This window comes from Mustelus asterias, chromosome 1, assembly GCF_964213995.1.
Source record: "Mustelus asterias chromosome 1, sMusAst1.hap1.1, whole genome shotgun sequence".
Taxonomy (NCBI): Eukaryota; Metazoa; Chordata; class Chondrichthyes; order Carcharhiniformes; family Triakidae; genus Mustelus; species Mustelus asterias.
The window spans coordinates 136261786-136277401 of NC_135801.1; the positions used below are offsets into that span (position 1 = coordinate 136261786).

Sequence of the window (15616 nt, forward strand, 5' to 3'; positions counted from 1 at the left end):
GGTAGCAAGGAAACAAATAAAACCAGTCCCGATGAATGAAAGTGAAACTTTGCACTTTTTCGACGACAGCATCAGGGGTCGACAGCGCCCGGAACTTCAGGCCGGGTGAGTGACAGGCGGGCTGACCAATCGGAAAGGAGGAGAGCGCGGGGCTGACGGGCGGGGATCCAATGAGGGAGGGGGGGAGGCGGGATCTGGCCGCCCAGCTGAGGTTGAATCCAGAGCAAAGCGAAAGCGCTGGGCTGTGCCGTGAGCTGGCGGAGAGGCAGAGCGTTCATCTCAGAGGCTTCAGATGGAGGTGTGTTGCCGGTTGTCACCATTTTCTTTTCTATTAGCACAAGCAGCCTAACATCTGTAGCTTCGAGTGGCGCTGGTTGGTAATTCTGTTCGCGCTGTGACCAAACCATTTGTTTGTTTTGAAGAAGCATCTTCCCTCCCCCCCCCACTATGAGCTCACTTCACGTTGCTCTGCTCCTTTGATGGTGCAGACCCCAGCTTCGCAGCCGTGTTGGCTTTCCTCAGACCCTAAGATAACAGAGGCCCTTCGGAGTATCTCAGTTCACCCCACTGAAGATCCTGACATCCAGCCAGTCTTGGCAGCCGATTGTTACTCTTAAAGCGTTTGCTGCATTTCGGCCTATCTTACTCTGCGCATTGAACCCTGCCTGGGGATCATTTTGTGAGTCTGTGTGCATGAAAGGATTACCGCTTGGTATTCTTCCCCCAGTTTTCAGGGGATGTCAGTGAAGAAAAGGGTCTTGGGATGGAATGCGTGTCATTTTCAGTGTTCAGACAATATGGTGAAACAATTGAAAAGGTTCAAGGAATGCCAGACTATATAATGGTTCTGATCTCCCTGTGCAATGTGCGGGGACATGAATAGGTAAATCGAAGAATCATTGAGGAGAGCATGTCCTCATGGATGTGACAGCATTTTGCTGGACCAGTCTCCCCTCAAAGTGTCAATTATTAATAAAATCAAGGGTAAATTTCGTCAATAATTTTCTGATCACTTAATGCCAGCTGTGTATAAACTTTTTCTTGTCTCTCCTGCTTACTCAAGTAAGGAAGAATTGCTGAGTTTTAATATTGATTTTGTTTTACTGATATTTTATTACATGTTGTTCTACTATTTTGATGTATTTTGTGAAATGTACATCATTGGCAAAGCATTGTTTTGTTTTCCTATTTGACAGACATTTTTGTAGTAAATCAGTGTGGTTCATAGTAAACAATTTTATTAATGGTTCTGTAAAGTGTAAACAAAGAAACATAGAAAATAGGAGCAGGAGTAGGTCATTAGGCCCTTCAAGCCTGCTCTGCCATACCACTAAGCCTGCTCTGCCATACCACTAGCATACCACTCCAGGTGAAGAAATTTCCCCTCATCACAGTCCTAAAATGTTTCCCTGTATCCTTAGACTATGACCCCTAGTTCTGGACTCCCCCATCATCAGGACCATCCTTCCTGCATCTACCCTGTCTAGTCCTGTTAGAATTTATAGGTTTCTATGAGATCCCCCCCCCCATATTCTTTTGAACTCCAGAAAACATAATCCTCACGGACTAAATCAATCCTCATATGTCAGTCACGCCATCCCAGGAATCAGTCTGGTAAACCTTTGCTGCACTCTCTCTATAGCAAGGGCATCCTTCCTCCGATAAGGAAACCAAAACTGCACACAATATTCCAGGTGTGGCCTCACCTAGGCCCTATATAATTGCAGCAAGACATTCCTACTCCTGTACAGGCTATAAAGGCTAGCATATCATTTGCCTTCTTTACCGCTTGCTGCACCTGCATGCTTACCTTCGGTGACTGGTGTATGAGGGCACCCAGATCTCACTGCACATTCCCCTCTCTCAATCTATAGCTATTCTGATAATAACAGACTTATGCAGGGGATGATTCCATTGGGATTTGGCAGGTTACCAGTTGTTGTTTCATTTCCCACACCCAGTGATGCACTAACCAGACTTTCATCTGTTCCCATAGCGATTTGTATTCTCCTGGAACAGGTTACTAGCCTATCACCAGAGGCCTATAGCTTGAGGGCTGCCACTGCACATCAAGCATGGCTGACCAGGACCCCTGCCATTGGTGTGTTGGAAGGATTTTGAAGGTTGATGCTCAACCTGTGCCCTGAACACATCTTCCTTGGTCATCAAGTCCTTGGGTGGGACTTGAACCTGGAGCTTCTGGCTCAGAGGCAGGGATGCTACCCACTGTGTCACAAGACCTTCTAGTTAGCCAGTACTTCATCCAAATAATCGTTAGTGTTGTGTGATGATGGACAACAATAGACTTCTTGATCTCTTCCCATCTTTCATTTTCCTCCTCGCTGCATCTTTCCTGCAACTTCTGTACTGAAGCCAGTTGTGGTTGCATACCATCACCATGCTGAGATCAGATAATTTAAGGAAGACCGAACATAGAAACTTCTTGAATTTTTCTAACTTTGTATCACACAAGTTAGGAACGTTTACCTAGTGAGCGATGAGAGGGCTTAACAAAGACGTGGTCACTAAATGAAGTTCAATCAATCCCTAACTCCACATTCTGGAAGACGGGTGAAGGGAGAAAGCTTCTTGCAAGAAATTTTTATTTATTACTGCTTAAGAAATGGTATAATTGTTGGAAATGTATACTTAGAATTGGATTTTACTTCTTTCAGGTATTTCCTGAAGTCAGGGCGATCATTGACTTAACCATTTTCAAGGACAAGGCAGCTGAGGCATTTGACATCATTCAATTAGGCAAATCATTGGAAAAGTGTCAGAATTGTTTAAATAGTTATGAAGTTATTGACTCATTTGAAAAGATTAATGAAATTCACACAGAATTAACAAAACTTAAAATGAGGCCTTCTGGAGCAGAATCCACCAGGTCCTCTGGAGCAAAATCTATCAAGTCTTCTGATTCCAAGACTGGCAGGTCTTCTGGCAGCGCTGAGACTATTAGATCTTCTGGCACACCAGCTTATGCAACTATGAGCTCTGGTTTTATGTTAACAGTAAGTGCAACAATTCTCCATTACATTGAAATGATTTATGGGAGCGACTTACAAAGAATAGAGAAAGATTTTGATGTTTATAAACGCTCCTCCTCTCTAGCCGATTGTGCTAAAATTCAGTTTATACATAAGAAGACTGGTGTACCATGTGAAGCTGCAATAGACAAATTTGTGTCTCGGTATCAGTCAATTGCTACAAATTTAAAATTGGAAAAAATAAATAATCCAGGCAGAAAAATAATGAGAAAAGACATTGAAGCATCTTTGCAAAAGAAATTTCCTAAAGTCGTGGTTACTGCAAAGGATGCAGAGTTTGTTATAATTGGAGATCCCGTTGAGGTGAAGAATGCCAAGGAGTTTCTCGAGAAAGTTCAATTCAGCCAATTTGATACTTGTGCAACGCCAAACAGTACAAATTCAAGTCGGAGGCCACCTTCAACATCGGAGTGCAAAACTAATTCAAATTCAGCTGCAGCAAGAAGCAAACTGGAGTCTAAAGATGAGGATACAACCTGCCCAATTTGCTTAGAAGAAATTGAAGTTCGAGAAACTTTAAAATGTAAACATTCATTCTGTAAGGAATGTATCAACGTGGCTTTTAAAACCAAATCTGCCTGTCCTATATGTGGAGAAGTGTATGGAGAGATAAGAGGAAATCAGCCTGAGGGTGGCAAGATGACTTTCAGGAACCTGCTGTTACATCTTCCCGGTTATGAAAAGTTTGACAGCATTGAGATACACTATATGATTCCAGATGGCGTTCAGGGGGTGAGTAATTGTTTGGCTATCACCTCAAATTTATGAGCAAAAAATATAATTATCGAATCATCTAACCCCATAATTAATCCTTCATCCCTGGAGCCATTTTAGTAAATTTCTTGTGTATCCTCTCCAAAGTCTTCACATCCTTCCTAAGGTATGAGACCCAGAATAGGACACAATACTCCAGCTGGGGCCTAACGTTATTGGAGGTTTAGCATAACTTTCTGGCTTTTATGTCTCTGCTTATAAAGCTCAAGAACCTATATGCTTTCTTAACTGCTTGAAAGATCTGTGGACAAGTATCCTCAGGTCTCTCTCTCTCTGTGCATCTTCATTAAAATTGTACCATTTAGGATGTATTGTTTCTCTTCCTTCTTCATAGCCAAATACATCACTTCACACTTCCCTGCATTAATATGCCACAAGTCTTGTCTCATGCCATCCACTTCAGCATATCTTTCCATTCCCTTTCTTCTCATGTACTCAGCACATTTGCTTCTAAAAGCTTGTAAACAGTCTGCTTTCTAAGATAACAAGGTCAACACTGAAACGCTCCTTGAATGAAGAAATTTCACTATTGGATTTGCTTATAATAACCTTGTGATTATGGCCTCTGGTTTTGGATTCACCCACAAATGGAACAATTCTCTTCCCAAATGCCATGTCCAGCCAATCCATAAGTTTAAAGACCTCTATCAGGTCTTCCTTAATTTTTCTCTTTCCTGCTGAAATGATTTGTGGGGTCATGCTCTGAACTTGTTTTGTTTCTTGGGTTTAAGATGAGCTGTAAATGTAGGTGCTAAATACAGGACACTGGAATTTATATCCCAATGTAAAACACAACAATTTTTATTCATTTTGCATTTTTCGTTCATTGCACAGTCATTTTTGCACACAGTTAATGCCTCACAGTGAGCTTTGCCTTCATTCTCAGAGGAGCACTCGTTAACATATTCCCTTTTTAAACTTAAATTTTTAAATATAGATTCAAGTAATGAATGGAATTCAATGCTAGTCTTGGTGACTGTGAAACAGTGGCTGATGCTTAACTGCTGCTCTCTGAAATGGCCTAGCAAGCCACTCTGTTTAACAGCAGTTTGGGATGGATAATAAAATGCTAGCCTTGCCAGTGACGTGCATATATTATAGAGAATAATCACAGAATCCCTACAATATAGAAGGAGGCAATTCGGCTCATCAAATCTGCATTGGCAACAGTCCCACCCAGATCCTATTCCCGTAACCCCGCATATTTACCTTGAAAATCCCCCTGACACTAAGGGGCAATTTAGCATGGCCAATTAACCTAACCCACACATCTTTGGACTGTGGGAGGAAATCGGAGCACCTGGAAGAAACCCACGCAGACACGGTGAGAACGTGCAGACTCCACACTATGCTGGGAATCGAACCCAGCTCCCAAGTGCTGTGAGGCAGTAGTGCTACCACTGTGTTACCCATGACATATCCCAAGACAGATTTTTTATTCCACATGGTCTTTTTGGGGCTTGCTATAAGGTAATTTTGTGTTGGATTTCTTAATCTGTTCAGCACTGTGATTGCCTGTGCTGATAATGTTACAGCTGGCTGAAACATTCTGCTCCAAATTCTGGGCTGGAGTCAAACCCAAATCCTAAAGGTTAGAGAACAGTGTAACATCCCTTGAATTTGAACCTCCCCTTCCAGTTTGATATCTCAGTAATGAACAATCCAAAGGAGGAACTTACCCAAAATATTTAGCAGTTACACCCTGGGAGTATCCTGGACCTCAATGCTTCAGATGAGAATGGTACAAATTTAGCAAGTAAGCTGAGGGCTGGGAATATGGGGCAGAGTTAACTCTGGAGGCTATCTGTGGATCTTGGTGTAACTGTGGATGAGCAAGTTTAAAGCCATAGAATTTATCAGTTCCTACCTAAACATTAGGGGAAAAAAAAGTCCCATGCAAGAGAAATCTGAACAAGTAGTATTCAACAGCTCTACAAAGCAAATACATAACAGTACAGGAATCAACACAGATTGGTACATTATAATAGTGAACACACTTCTAAAATATTTCATTGGCTGTAAAATGCTTTGGAACATCTTGAAGTCATGAAAGATGCTATATCATAGAACATAGAACATAGAAAGCCACAGCACAAACAGGCCCTTCGGCCCACAAGTTGCGCCGATCACATCCCCACCTCTAGGCCTATCTATAGCCCTCAATCCCATTAAATCCCATGTACTCATCCAGAAGTCTCTTAAAAGACCCCAACGAGTTTGCCTCCACCACCACCGACGTCAGCCGATTCCACTCACCCACCACCCTCTGAGTGAAAAACTTACCCCTGACATCCCCCCTGTACCTACCCCCCAGCACCTTAAACCTGTGTCCTCTCGTTGGAATATCATTGGAAGTCTTTCTTTTTGGAAGCCTTATTAATTCTGGTTGCTGAACCAGTAGCACTTAACAGTTCTACAAAGCAAATATGGAACATAGTACAAGACCTTTTTTAAGAAGTCATCGAAGTTACAGATAAAATTCATCAAAGTTTGTGAATTGTTTGTAACTTCCACTGTTTCTGGAATTGTTTTATGTTTTGCAAATCCTGTAACAAATTACAAAATGAGGAGGAAGTATCTATTTTAATCTCTAATGCAACTTATGAGGAGTAAATCAGTCAAAGGTAGTTTGATTCAGAGAGGTGAAGCTCAGGTATTAGCAATACCAGAAATTGATTTTTTTTCTGTGAACTAATTATTTATTTAAAATGACATGTTTTGTGTCTTTTCTAAGGTCCCTTTTTTCCTTTGTTCTGCTGTAGCTTTACTTTGTTGAACTGTTGTATACTACCTGGTCAGTGTACAGAATTCTTTCCCCTCATTGCCCCTTGGCATTCAGTGGCATTACCCTCACTGCAGCCAATATATTCACTGCTCCCTCTGACCCAAGCTGGGATACTGGTGCCCACACAACTAGTTTTAGTTAAAGATCATTCTCAAGGCCCTGAGGAGCTTATTAGAAGATGCTGGGTTAACTGCAAACCAGTTATATCTGGATCTGTTTCCCACCAGTTTAGACTGGAAAACAACCCAAGACATTCTTGGGTATGTATTTAGCAATGACCTCCAAGTCATATTTATTACCTGACCAACTTTTTCCCCTTCGCCCCTGGAGACATTAATTCTTATCCAATGTCCATCTGGCTGAGATCAGCTAAGTCAGCATAAACCAAAGATCACACATTTGACTTTCTCTGATGGGTTTGTCTTGAGTGTTCACTGGGTAAAGCTGCTGAGTTCTCAGGGGACTGTGGCCTGATCTGTGTTTTTTAAATTAGTCAAGCATATAACATTATTTTGTACAATCTATAGGTAGAGCATCCTAATCCTGGGCAAAGATACTATGGTACAACGCGTACTGCTTATTTACCAGACAATCCTGAAGGGAGAAAGGTGTGCAACCTGCTACGACGTGCCTTTGATCAAAGACTGATCTTCACTGTTGGAACATCCAGCACCACAGGGAGAAGTAATGTGGTAACATGGAATGATATTCATCACAAAACCAATACGACAGGAGGACCGTCAATGTAAGTATGGTATTAATAATATTAAACCCATTTAGCATTAATGCCTGGATTATTTGAGTAGTGTGATGATACTGTGCCTTTAAGATATGTATTTTGTATCATGTTTCTTGTGAAAGTTGTGTTTATACTTCAACTCTATTTAACAATGCCGAATTGTCTACAACCAGCAGCTCACGTGCTGAACATGCAGAAGGTTAATTGCTCCTATTTATTGGAGTGTTTGTTTTAATCTGAAATAATGCATTATTGTTATTCTTAGAGTTGTTCTTTGGGATTTCAGAGTTGGGTTTGTTTAGGTTGATTGACAAGACAATTATGTGAGTGGGTGGAGCTAGGCTTACAGAGAGGAAAAACAGGCAGATGCAATTTGAATCTGAAAAGGAGCAGTAGCTCTTTTCCTCTCTCTCTTTCTGGAAATTGAAGTCTGGGGACCTGCTAGAAAATAAGTATCTCTGTCCAGAGATCTGCAAGAGGCGTTTTTTTCCCCCCTCTCTCACTGGGATTTGGCTGTTGTGATGACAGGCATTCCTCTGGAGGCTGCAGTCTGAGAGTCAGCAGATGGGTATCTCCCTGTATCTCTGTCCAGAGATTAAAAAACTGGAGGACTGAAAAATCACATAAGCGGAGGTGTTTGCTAACTGATTCTGAAGAAATGTTTACATCTATGGGGGTATTGCTTAAATTGGAACTAATAGAAATAGAAACCAGTTAAGGATTATATCTTGCCATGTTTAAGTATTTCAATGGATAAAAGTTATGCCAATTGTTTGTTATATTTTAACTGTTGTTAAAGAAAGTTAGTTTTAATAAAAGCTTCCTATTCTATCAATAGAATCTCACCTGGAGCGAAACACCTTATGATCACACCATTGCCAAAATCAGAAATAGTTGTGGTCTAGGCTAACTTCATAACATACCTTGGAGTTCCTGAACTGGTCCTTAATAATAGGATGCAACAGTTTATAGATATTTTCCTTGTGACTTCCAAGGGCTGATTTCACCACAGTAATGGTTGAAAATGGGTGCTACCAGATGGTTCCTGTAGTACACTCTGCCTGAATTCTTTTTCCATGAGATTTCAGGGGAAACTCAGGCAAGGTGTGCAATTTGTCACCACTACCAGCTGTTTTAAGTGAATTGGATAGTATTGATTTAGTTGAAGCTTTTAATTTTAATAGATAACAAAACAAAAACAGGAAACGTGAGGTGGAAATGCTCAACAGGACCAGCAGTATCCAGGGAAAGAAAGATGGTTCAGGATGGTGACTCTTCTGAAAAAAGGGTCATCGACCTGAAACACTAACCCTGTTTCTCTCTCCATAGATGCTGCCTGACCTGCTGAATATTTTCAGCATTTTGTGTTTTTGTTTCAGATTCCCTGAATCGTATTTTAGTGTTTAAAATCTTTAATTTATCTAGCAAATCAAAGGCATGGCGCCTTTCACCCCTCAGAACTATGCAGCAAATGAGGAGTATTGTATACACTGTGCAACTTACTTGAAATGTTGGAGGCATATTTCAACAAGTGCAACAAAGGTTGATTAGCTGTGATTTGTATAACAATGAAACATAGTTTCTCACACTTCTATTGATATTATTAGAGAGGGAGGAGCTGTACCTTGAAGATGCATCCATTTTCATTTCAAAGAGCATCTTACCAGGCTCCCCACCCTCATCCCCCTCCACCTACCCACCAGTAATAGAAGCTTCAGAATTACTGTCTGCCCTGTCTGTAATGCATTATGGGTATGTCCTGGCAAGGCACAATCATGAATATTCAAGCCTTCACAATTGGCTCCCAATTGTGTTCACTAATCTAGAAGCAGCTTTGGTAGATGGTGCACATACGTGCAATAGAAGACTGTCGCATACCCAAGGTCCTTTCTTTTGTTGAAGTAACTGGAGCTGGATGAGCAGTGGGACACCCAAGGCTCTGCTTCAACGATGATGCAAGCTTGACATGGCAGTCATAAACAATCACTCTTGGGAGTCAATAGCTGGTGAAAGAGGGAAATGATGGAAGCTCCTGTGAGCTGGCAAGCACGGCCATGAGGACCAGTGGCCACAGGTGCCAATGCTGAAAACGGCAACCCTCAGTGTCATTTGGTAGCTTCACGTGCTGCGCTTATGGCACAACCTCCCTCTCAACAACTGACTTATTCAGCCTTCAGCGAAAGAGCATCAGATGGAGACACCCCACCTAAATGGATTGTTTACTGTGTACACCATCTCTCAGATGGAAAGATGCCAATCCACTGGTTCTTTCTGCCAATGGAAACAGTTTCTCCCTATCCTGTCCAGACTGAAGGTCGACATCTTCATCATATCTCTTAACATTTGCTTCTTTAAAGTGAACCAACCCAACTTCCCCTGTCTAAATATGGGTGATTTCAAGCATCTTGAGTGTTGGAGCTACACTCACTCAGGCGTTTTGGAGTATTCCATTGCTGTTCTATGTTTTGTAGATGGACAGACTTTGGAAAGTCAGAAGATGAGTTAATTGCTGCAGCATACCCATCCTTCTCTTCCAGCAACTTTATTTATGTGGATCATAAGGTTAAGTTTCTCGTCAATATTAACCTCCCAGAATATTGATAGGGGATTCAGTGATGGTAATGCCGTTGAATGTCGAAGGGAAGCGATGAGCTTCTCACTTGTTGAAAATGGAGAGGAATTACTTTGTGGAGCAGAAAAATGATTATCTTCATTAGTTTCTTCTATGATGTGTTGAAATCTGAGAAGGATTGCATAAACTCAGTTGTTCAGTATATTTTATAGTGGGACAATAAATCTACAGAATTATATTGTTTTAGGAAGTGTCCCATTTGCATTTAACGTTAAATTGTGAATGAAGAAAAACAGCCTGGCTGTATTAATGTCATCCATCCCTGTAAATACTGTGGGGTGGCGTAATGAACAGCATTGCCATTGTAGAACAAAATTGTAAAGTTGTTGGTTCAGACTCTGCTAAACATGGTGGCAAATAGCTTAGAATAGCGACAGAAATTTTGTGAACAAGCTGCCAACAAGCAGAGTGCTTCACTTTCTGTGGCATATAAACATTTTACATTTGTATCGTGAAAGGCACACTACCAGTCCTTCAAAACCATTGTCTGGCAGCTTCAGTATTTTGATTGCCCCAATCTCTCCCTGGTACATTTGTTCTGGTTAACTATTATGAGATTTTAATCACAGAACAGACCTGACAAGAACAAAGCATTTACTTAATGTGTTCATGTATAACACGTCTGTTCGGTCAGGATGTACAGATTCGGTAGGTAGTTGCAGCCATCATAGAGGATCTGGTTTGATTTGATTTGATTTGATTTGAATTTAATTTGTTATTGTCACATGCATTAGTATACAGTGAAAAGTATTGTTCCTTGCGCGCAATACAGACAAAGCATACCGTTCGTAAAGAAGGAAATGAGAGAGTGCAGAATGTAGTGTTACAGTCATAGCTAGGGTGTAGAAGCATAGAACGAGAATAAAAGATAGAATTAGAAGGTATGCTGAGGCACAGCTCACAAGAAGTCACCTCACTCCAGCGCCATCTTGGGAGGTTTTTGGGAGGATAGTCATCAGCAGCATGGAAAACATGTCAACCAGCAGATATTCTGATTAGCGCACAGGGTTCCCCTTGCAGAAAAGCAGAGGAGGTTAAGGAAGGATTTAGTGATGTGTTCCAAACCATGAAAGGTTTCGATAGAATAAACAAGGCAAACCCGTATCTGCATGGATTTTCTCTGGGTGCTCCAGTTTCCTCCCACAGTCCAAAGATGAGCGGGTTAGGTTGATTGGCCATGACAAATTGACCATAGTGTCAGGGGGATTAGCAGGGTAAATAAGTGGGGTTACGGGAATAGGGCCTGGGTGGGATTGTGGTCGGTGCAGACATGATGGGCCGAATGGCCTCCTTCTGTACTGTAGGGATTTTATGATGATTCCTGGAGCAGAATGGTCAATAACCAGAGGAAATAGGTTTAGCAATGGAACCAGAAGCACCATGTCAAATACCACTGTCATGTACAATGAGTATGTAGCTCACATTTGACCCGTGACAATGATATTGCTAGCATGTGAAGTAAATGTCCTGGTTTGATTAAAAAGTATTGTTTTCTTTAGGTTTGGGTATCCTGATCCAACCTATCTGGCACGTGTGCAGGATGAGTTGAAGGCCAAAGGCATATGCTGAAATACACTGATTGCAACAGTTAAGTAAAATAATGCTGTGGATTATAGAAATTACTGCTTCTGTAGATTTAAAACAATTTTATTAAGGTTATATATAGTGCATAACAATCATTATTCTTCAACTTTGCCATGCAATGTTAGTTTAAATAATCATATCTCAAAATACTGCAATTTGATTTTGCCCCTTAGATGTATAAATAATTCTATGTATTAATTTTTTATTGCAACAGTTTCTGTAAATTATGTAAATGTAATGGTATGCCTTTTACATTGTTGCAACTCGTGGGTCTGCAGTGGCTAGTGTCTTACCATTCCCATCTGTAATGGCAGTTCTGTATTTTGGGTCCATGTACAAAACCCATGAAACCAACTTCAGTGCATCTTCCCAAATGTTTGAAACCAAGGAATTCTAGTTTCTGCTGAAAAGGGGAAGGAAAGCAGACTGAAACAAATTTCAAACAGAGCTGTAGGGGAGAGATAAAGAGAAACAAAACTACACCAGGCTAGTATGGAAATTCTCGAGCTTTTATTTTGCCTTCCTGATTTCTGCGTTGCACTCAACTCTTGACTCACTCGCTCATCTAGATCAGAGAACTTATAAAATTACACTCTACCATATAGCACAACACTTCTGTGCAGACCTTCCAACACAGAAAGACAGTAAAGAATTTGTGGAGGAAAAAAATCATACCAAGAATGGGTTAGCAAAGATTTGAGGCAAGGCACTCTTTAATAAAACAAAAATAATAATTAATGGCATTTCAAGGCATTTTCCTATGTTACCTCAATATCACTTTTGTAACCTGGATCCCATTAACATAACTTTTCAATTAACTCTAGTTGGTATAATTTTTAAGTGTTTGCTTTCCTTTGCATATTTAAAACCCCCAGGAGAAATTACAATCTGCAGGAAAAAAAAATTATGATCTGAAAACTGGTGTTAAAAAGGCTAAATGTTCAGTTGTTACTCAGTGTGACTAGCAATGATTTTGTGCAGTAAGATTTTACAGCAACGTGGGAATTCATAAAACATCTGGAGCAACTTCACTTATAAGTTTTATGTTGCCATTTTCATTTTGAGATTCCATTTATCAGTTCCACATTAAGTATGTGGTGTATATTTCTCTATCATTGATCTTAGTGACGCCACATTTCACTGGAACAATAGTTAGCTGTTTAAGACTGTACATAAACTTCAAGGTCTGTCTTGTCTTTCTGGTTTATAAATGTTCAACTACTCAGTTGAGTTACTGCCTTGAACTTGCTATTCTGTTATATATAGTCTGTTTTCAGGTAATGCCCATAACCCTTTGTTATGTGGGTAGAAAAATGGTTATTGGATTAGAGTGTTGCCTTTGAAATGCTGTGTGATATTATCACCTGAAGCAATATCAAATTCCTCTGTCTGTTATCTTAACTGGTCTGTGTTTGACCAAAGTAGTTACCTTCATATGTGATTGTGGTATCCTAATGTACTCATTTTAAATTTCAAAGTTACATCAGCTTGCTTATTGTTGAGATTCTGTTCATGGCTGAGTCTTCTAAAATAAATCAAAATTAAAATAATGCTGGTGCCGATGTCTTACCTGACTGCTACATATTTTCATGCTTTAAAATAAAATTGCATCACACCTCATCTGGTATTTTATATTCTCTTATCATTGCAATTTGTGAATCTGTGCTGTGCATTTCCAGATGACTCTTTATTTTAGTTCAAAGATTAATCTCCAGGATTTTCCAATAAACCTTTTTCCAAAGCACCATTTTTCCATTTGTGCCGTTATCATTCAGTGAAGTTAATGCACAATAACTCAACCCTGTTTAAATGTAATTTTAGCTGAATAAGCAGACAAATCAGTCAGCCATGGGAAATTATGGATAGGCTTGTTGTGGGTGAGTTACTTACAAAGCATTTGATGTGTATGAGTATTTTGTGCTTTGCAGCTCAACCAGAATCTTTTTGTTATTAACTAGCAGCCACTGTACTATCCATTTCAAGAAACAGACTTCAGTGGATACTCCTTAATCTATACTGATCTTGTGTTGAAAATAAAATAGAATTGCAGAGAACCAAAATAACCTTGTTCCTTTAAGTGACTCAATGGCAGAATTAGCTTTGGTTCTATTTTCAATTATTTGAGGTGAGTTGGTTACAATGTGAGCAAGTTTGGGGGAAAAAATCCAGACCACACAGCATTTCAAAGAGATGGGCAGAATTCTCACTCATTTTGATCCCAGTCATACTCTCAACCATGCCACACACTCAACCCCTTCCCACACACTCAAACTTGCCACACTCCCTGCTCTCTGCATTCTCTCCCTCTCCCACTCTTTCTCTTCACACTCTCCTCCCTCTTTCACACTTTATCCTTTTTCACACTCTCTACCTCCACACACTCTTCCCCTGCCCCCCCACCCCCCCAACACTCTTTCTCAGTCTCAATCACTCACTTACTCATGACGCCAGTGGGCCCTGTCCCTGTTGCCTCGCGCAGTGCTCCAGTGTGTGTGAGCTCCTTCCGGCTGCGTCATGTCCCGCTCTGGCCCAACTGCGCCACACTCTGAATGTCAGGCCTCTGCTCACAGATACCTGTGCCCCAGCGCTTCCGCTCCCCGGTAATGTAGCTTCCTGGGCCTAGCTCAGTGGCTCCCATGCCCTTGATCCCTGATCCTCAGCTCCCTGGTCCTCCAATCCCCATGCCCCGCACCTGAACTCCCCAACTCGACTCCTCAGCCTTCGGCTCCCAGGCCTCAGTCCTCTACTCATGGCCCTTGGCAGCTCAAATTCTGAACTCTCTGCTGCTGGTGTTCACTGCTCATCCAATCACAGGGTTTCCCACATTTGCTGCAAATGTGTGAAAGAAAATGGCCTGTGATTGGAGGAGCAGCTCCATTCGGAATCTTCCAATCGCACTTACCTGTTTGAGTGGCATTTGGAAAACTGGCTCTGGGGGCTGCATATAGGATCTCCAAGGGCTGCATCCGGCCCTTGAGCTGCATGTTGGACAAACCTGATTTAAACATTACCCCTAAATGTGCTGCTGCCCCTCTTAAATGGCAGAAATATCATAGGTATGGAGGCCTTTGGTTTCAGTGAAAATTTTGGCCCAGGTACTAGAGAATTGAAAGGGACTAAAATCTGATAGATTCCCAGGAGCTGATGTGCTATACCGGAGGTTTCAAAATGAAGACACAGGAGAGATAGTGGATGCCATGACTAAGATTATCCAAAATGTGGAGATGCCGGCGTTGGACTGGGGTGAGCACAGTAAGAAGTCACACAACACCAGGTTAAAGTTCAACAGGTTTATTTGATATCACGAGCTTTCGGAGTGCTGCTCCTTCAAGGAGTGGCTCACCTGATGAAGGAGCCGCGCTCCGAAAGCTCATGATACCAAATAAACCTGTTAGACTTTAACCTGGTGTTGTGAGACTTCTTACTGTGCTTACCCCAGTCCAACCCTGGCATCACCACATCATGGTTATTCAAGAAAGGAGCAAGAGAAAAAACTGGGAACTATAGCCTGACCTAGGGATTCTATGCGTTCACCTGCATCCTCCATCAGCATAGACACACGCACCTCAGTGGCACCTAGACCTAGAGTAGGTTCGGGTTCACAATCTGGTGATCACCTCAAGGACATGTGTCGTCAGTATGCGGAGGCAGTGACAGCCGAGGTCTCTGACACTCGGAAGGCTGCTGGAGACTCTGCTGAGTCTGAGCCCAATGATGCGCCTCTGGAATTAGCCCCGAGAGAAATGTGAAGACAGGCAGGGGATCACCAGGCAGAGTTGTCAGGGACCATCACCAGACTGGAACAAAGGATGGAGGAATCCATAACATACCTAAGCATTTTGCAGACAGCTTCCTCGCCACCCAACCTTTCTCTGCCAGTAGCCGGCTAGCTGTTCTTTACTCAGCCATTTAAATCCGGAAAGCCTCAGATGCAGATTTGCTTGTAGGATGTTGCCTAGCTCCCTTCAGCTTTCTATCCAGAAGTTAAAATTCACATCCTAGTCTTATCATAGAAAATTTCTTTATGTTCTTGGATAAAGCTAAATATTATA

General features: G+C 41.5%; 1 protein-coding gene across 1 annotated transcript; it reads left to right on the plus strand.

The window, feature by feature from the left end:
- The first annotated feature begins 200 nt into the window (after window positions 1-200).
- LOC144497998 (E3 ubiquitin-protein ligase DTX3L) lies at window positions 201-13114 on the plus strand. The gene is made up of 4 exons (XM_078219452.1): window positions 201-298; window positions 2676-3782; window positions 7137-7354; window positions 11480-13114. Exons 1-4 carry the CDS (start codon window positions 293-295, stop codon window positions 11547-11549), a joined length of 1401 nt encoding a protein of 466 aa, XP_078075578.1. The 5' UTR covers window positions 201-292; the 3' UTR covers window positions 11550-13114.
- The last annotated feature ends 2502 nt before the right edge of the window (window positions 13115-15616 follow it).

Coding starts and splice junctions, on each gene's coding strand:
- LOC144497998 (XM_078219452.1), top strand. Junction 3,783..7,136: donor TTCCAGATGGCGTTCAGGGG/GTGAGTAATTGT, acceptor TACAATCTATAG/GTAGAGCATCCTAATCCTGG. Junction 7,355..11,479: donor ACGACAGGAGGACCGTCAAT/GTAAGTATGGTA, acceptor TGTTTTCTTTAG/GTTTGGGTATCCTGATCCAA.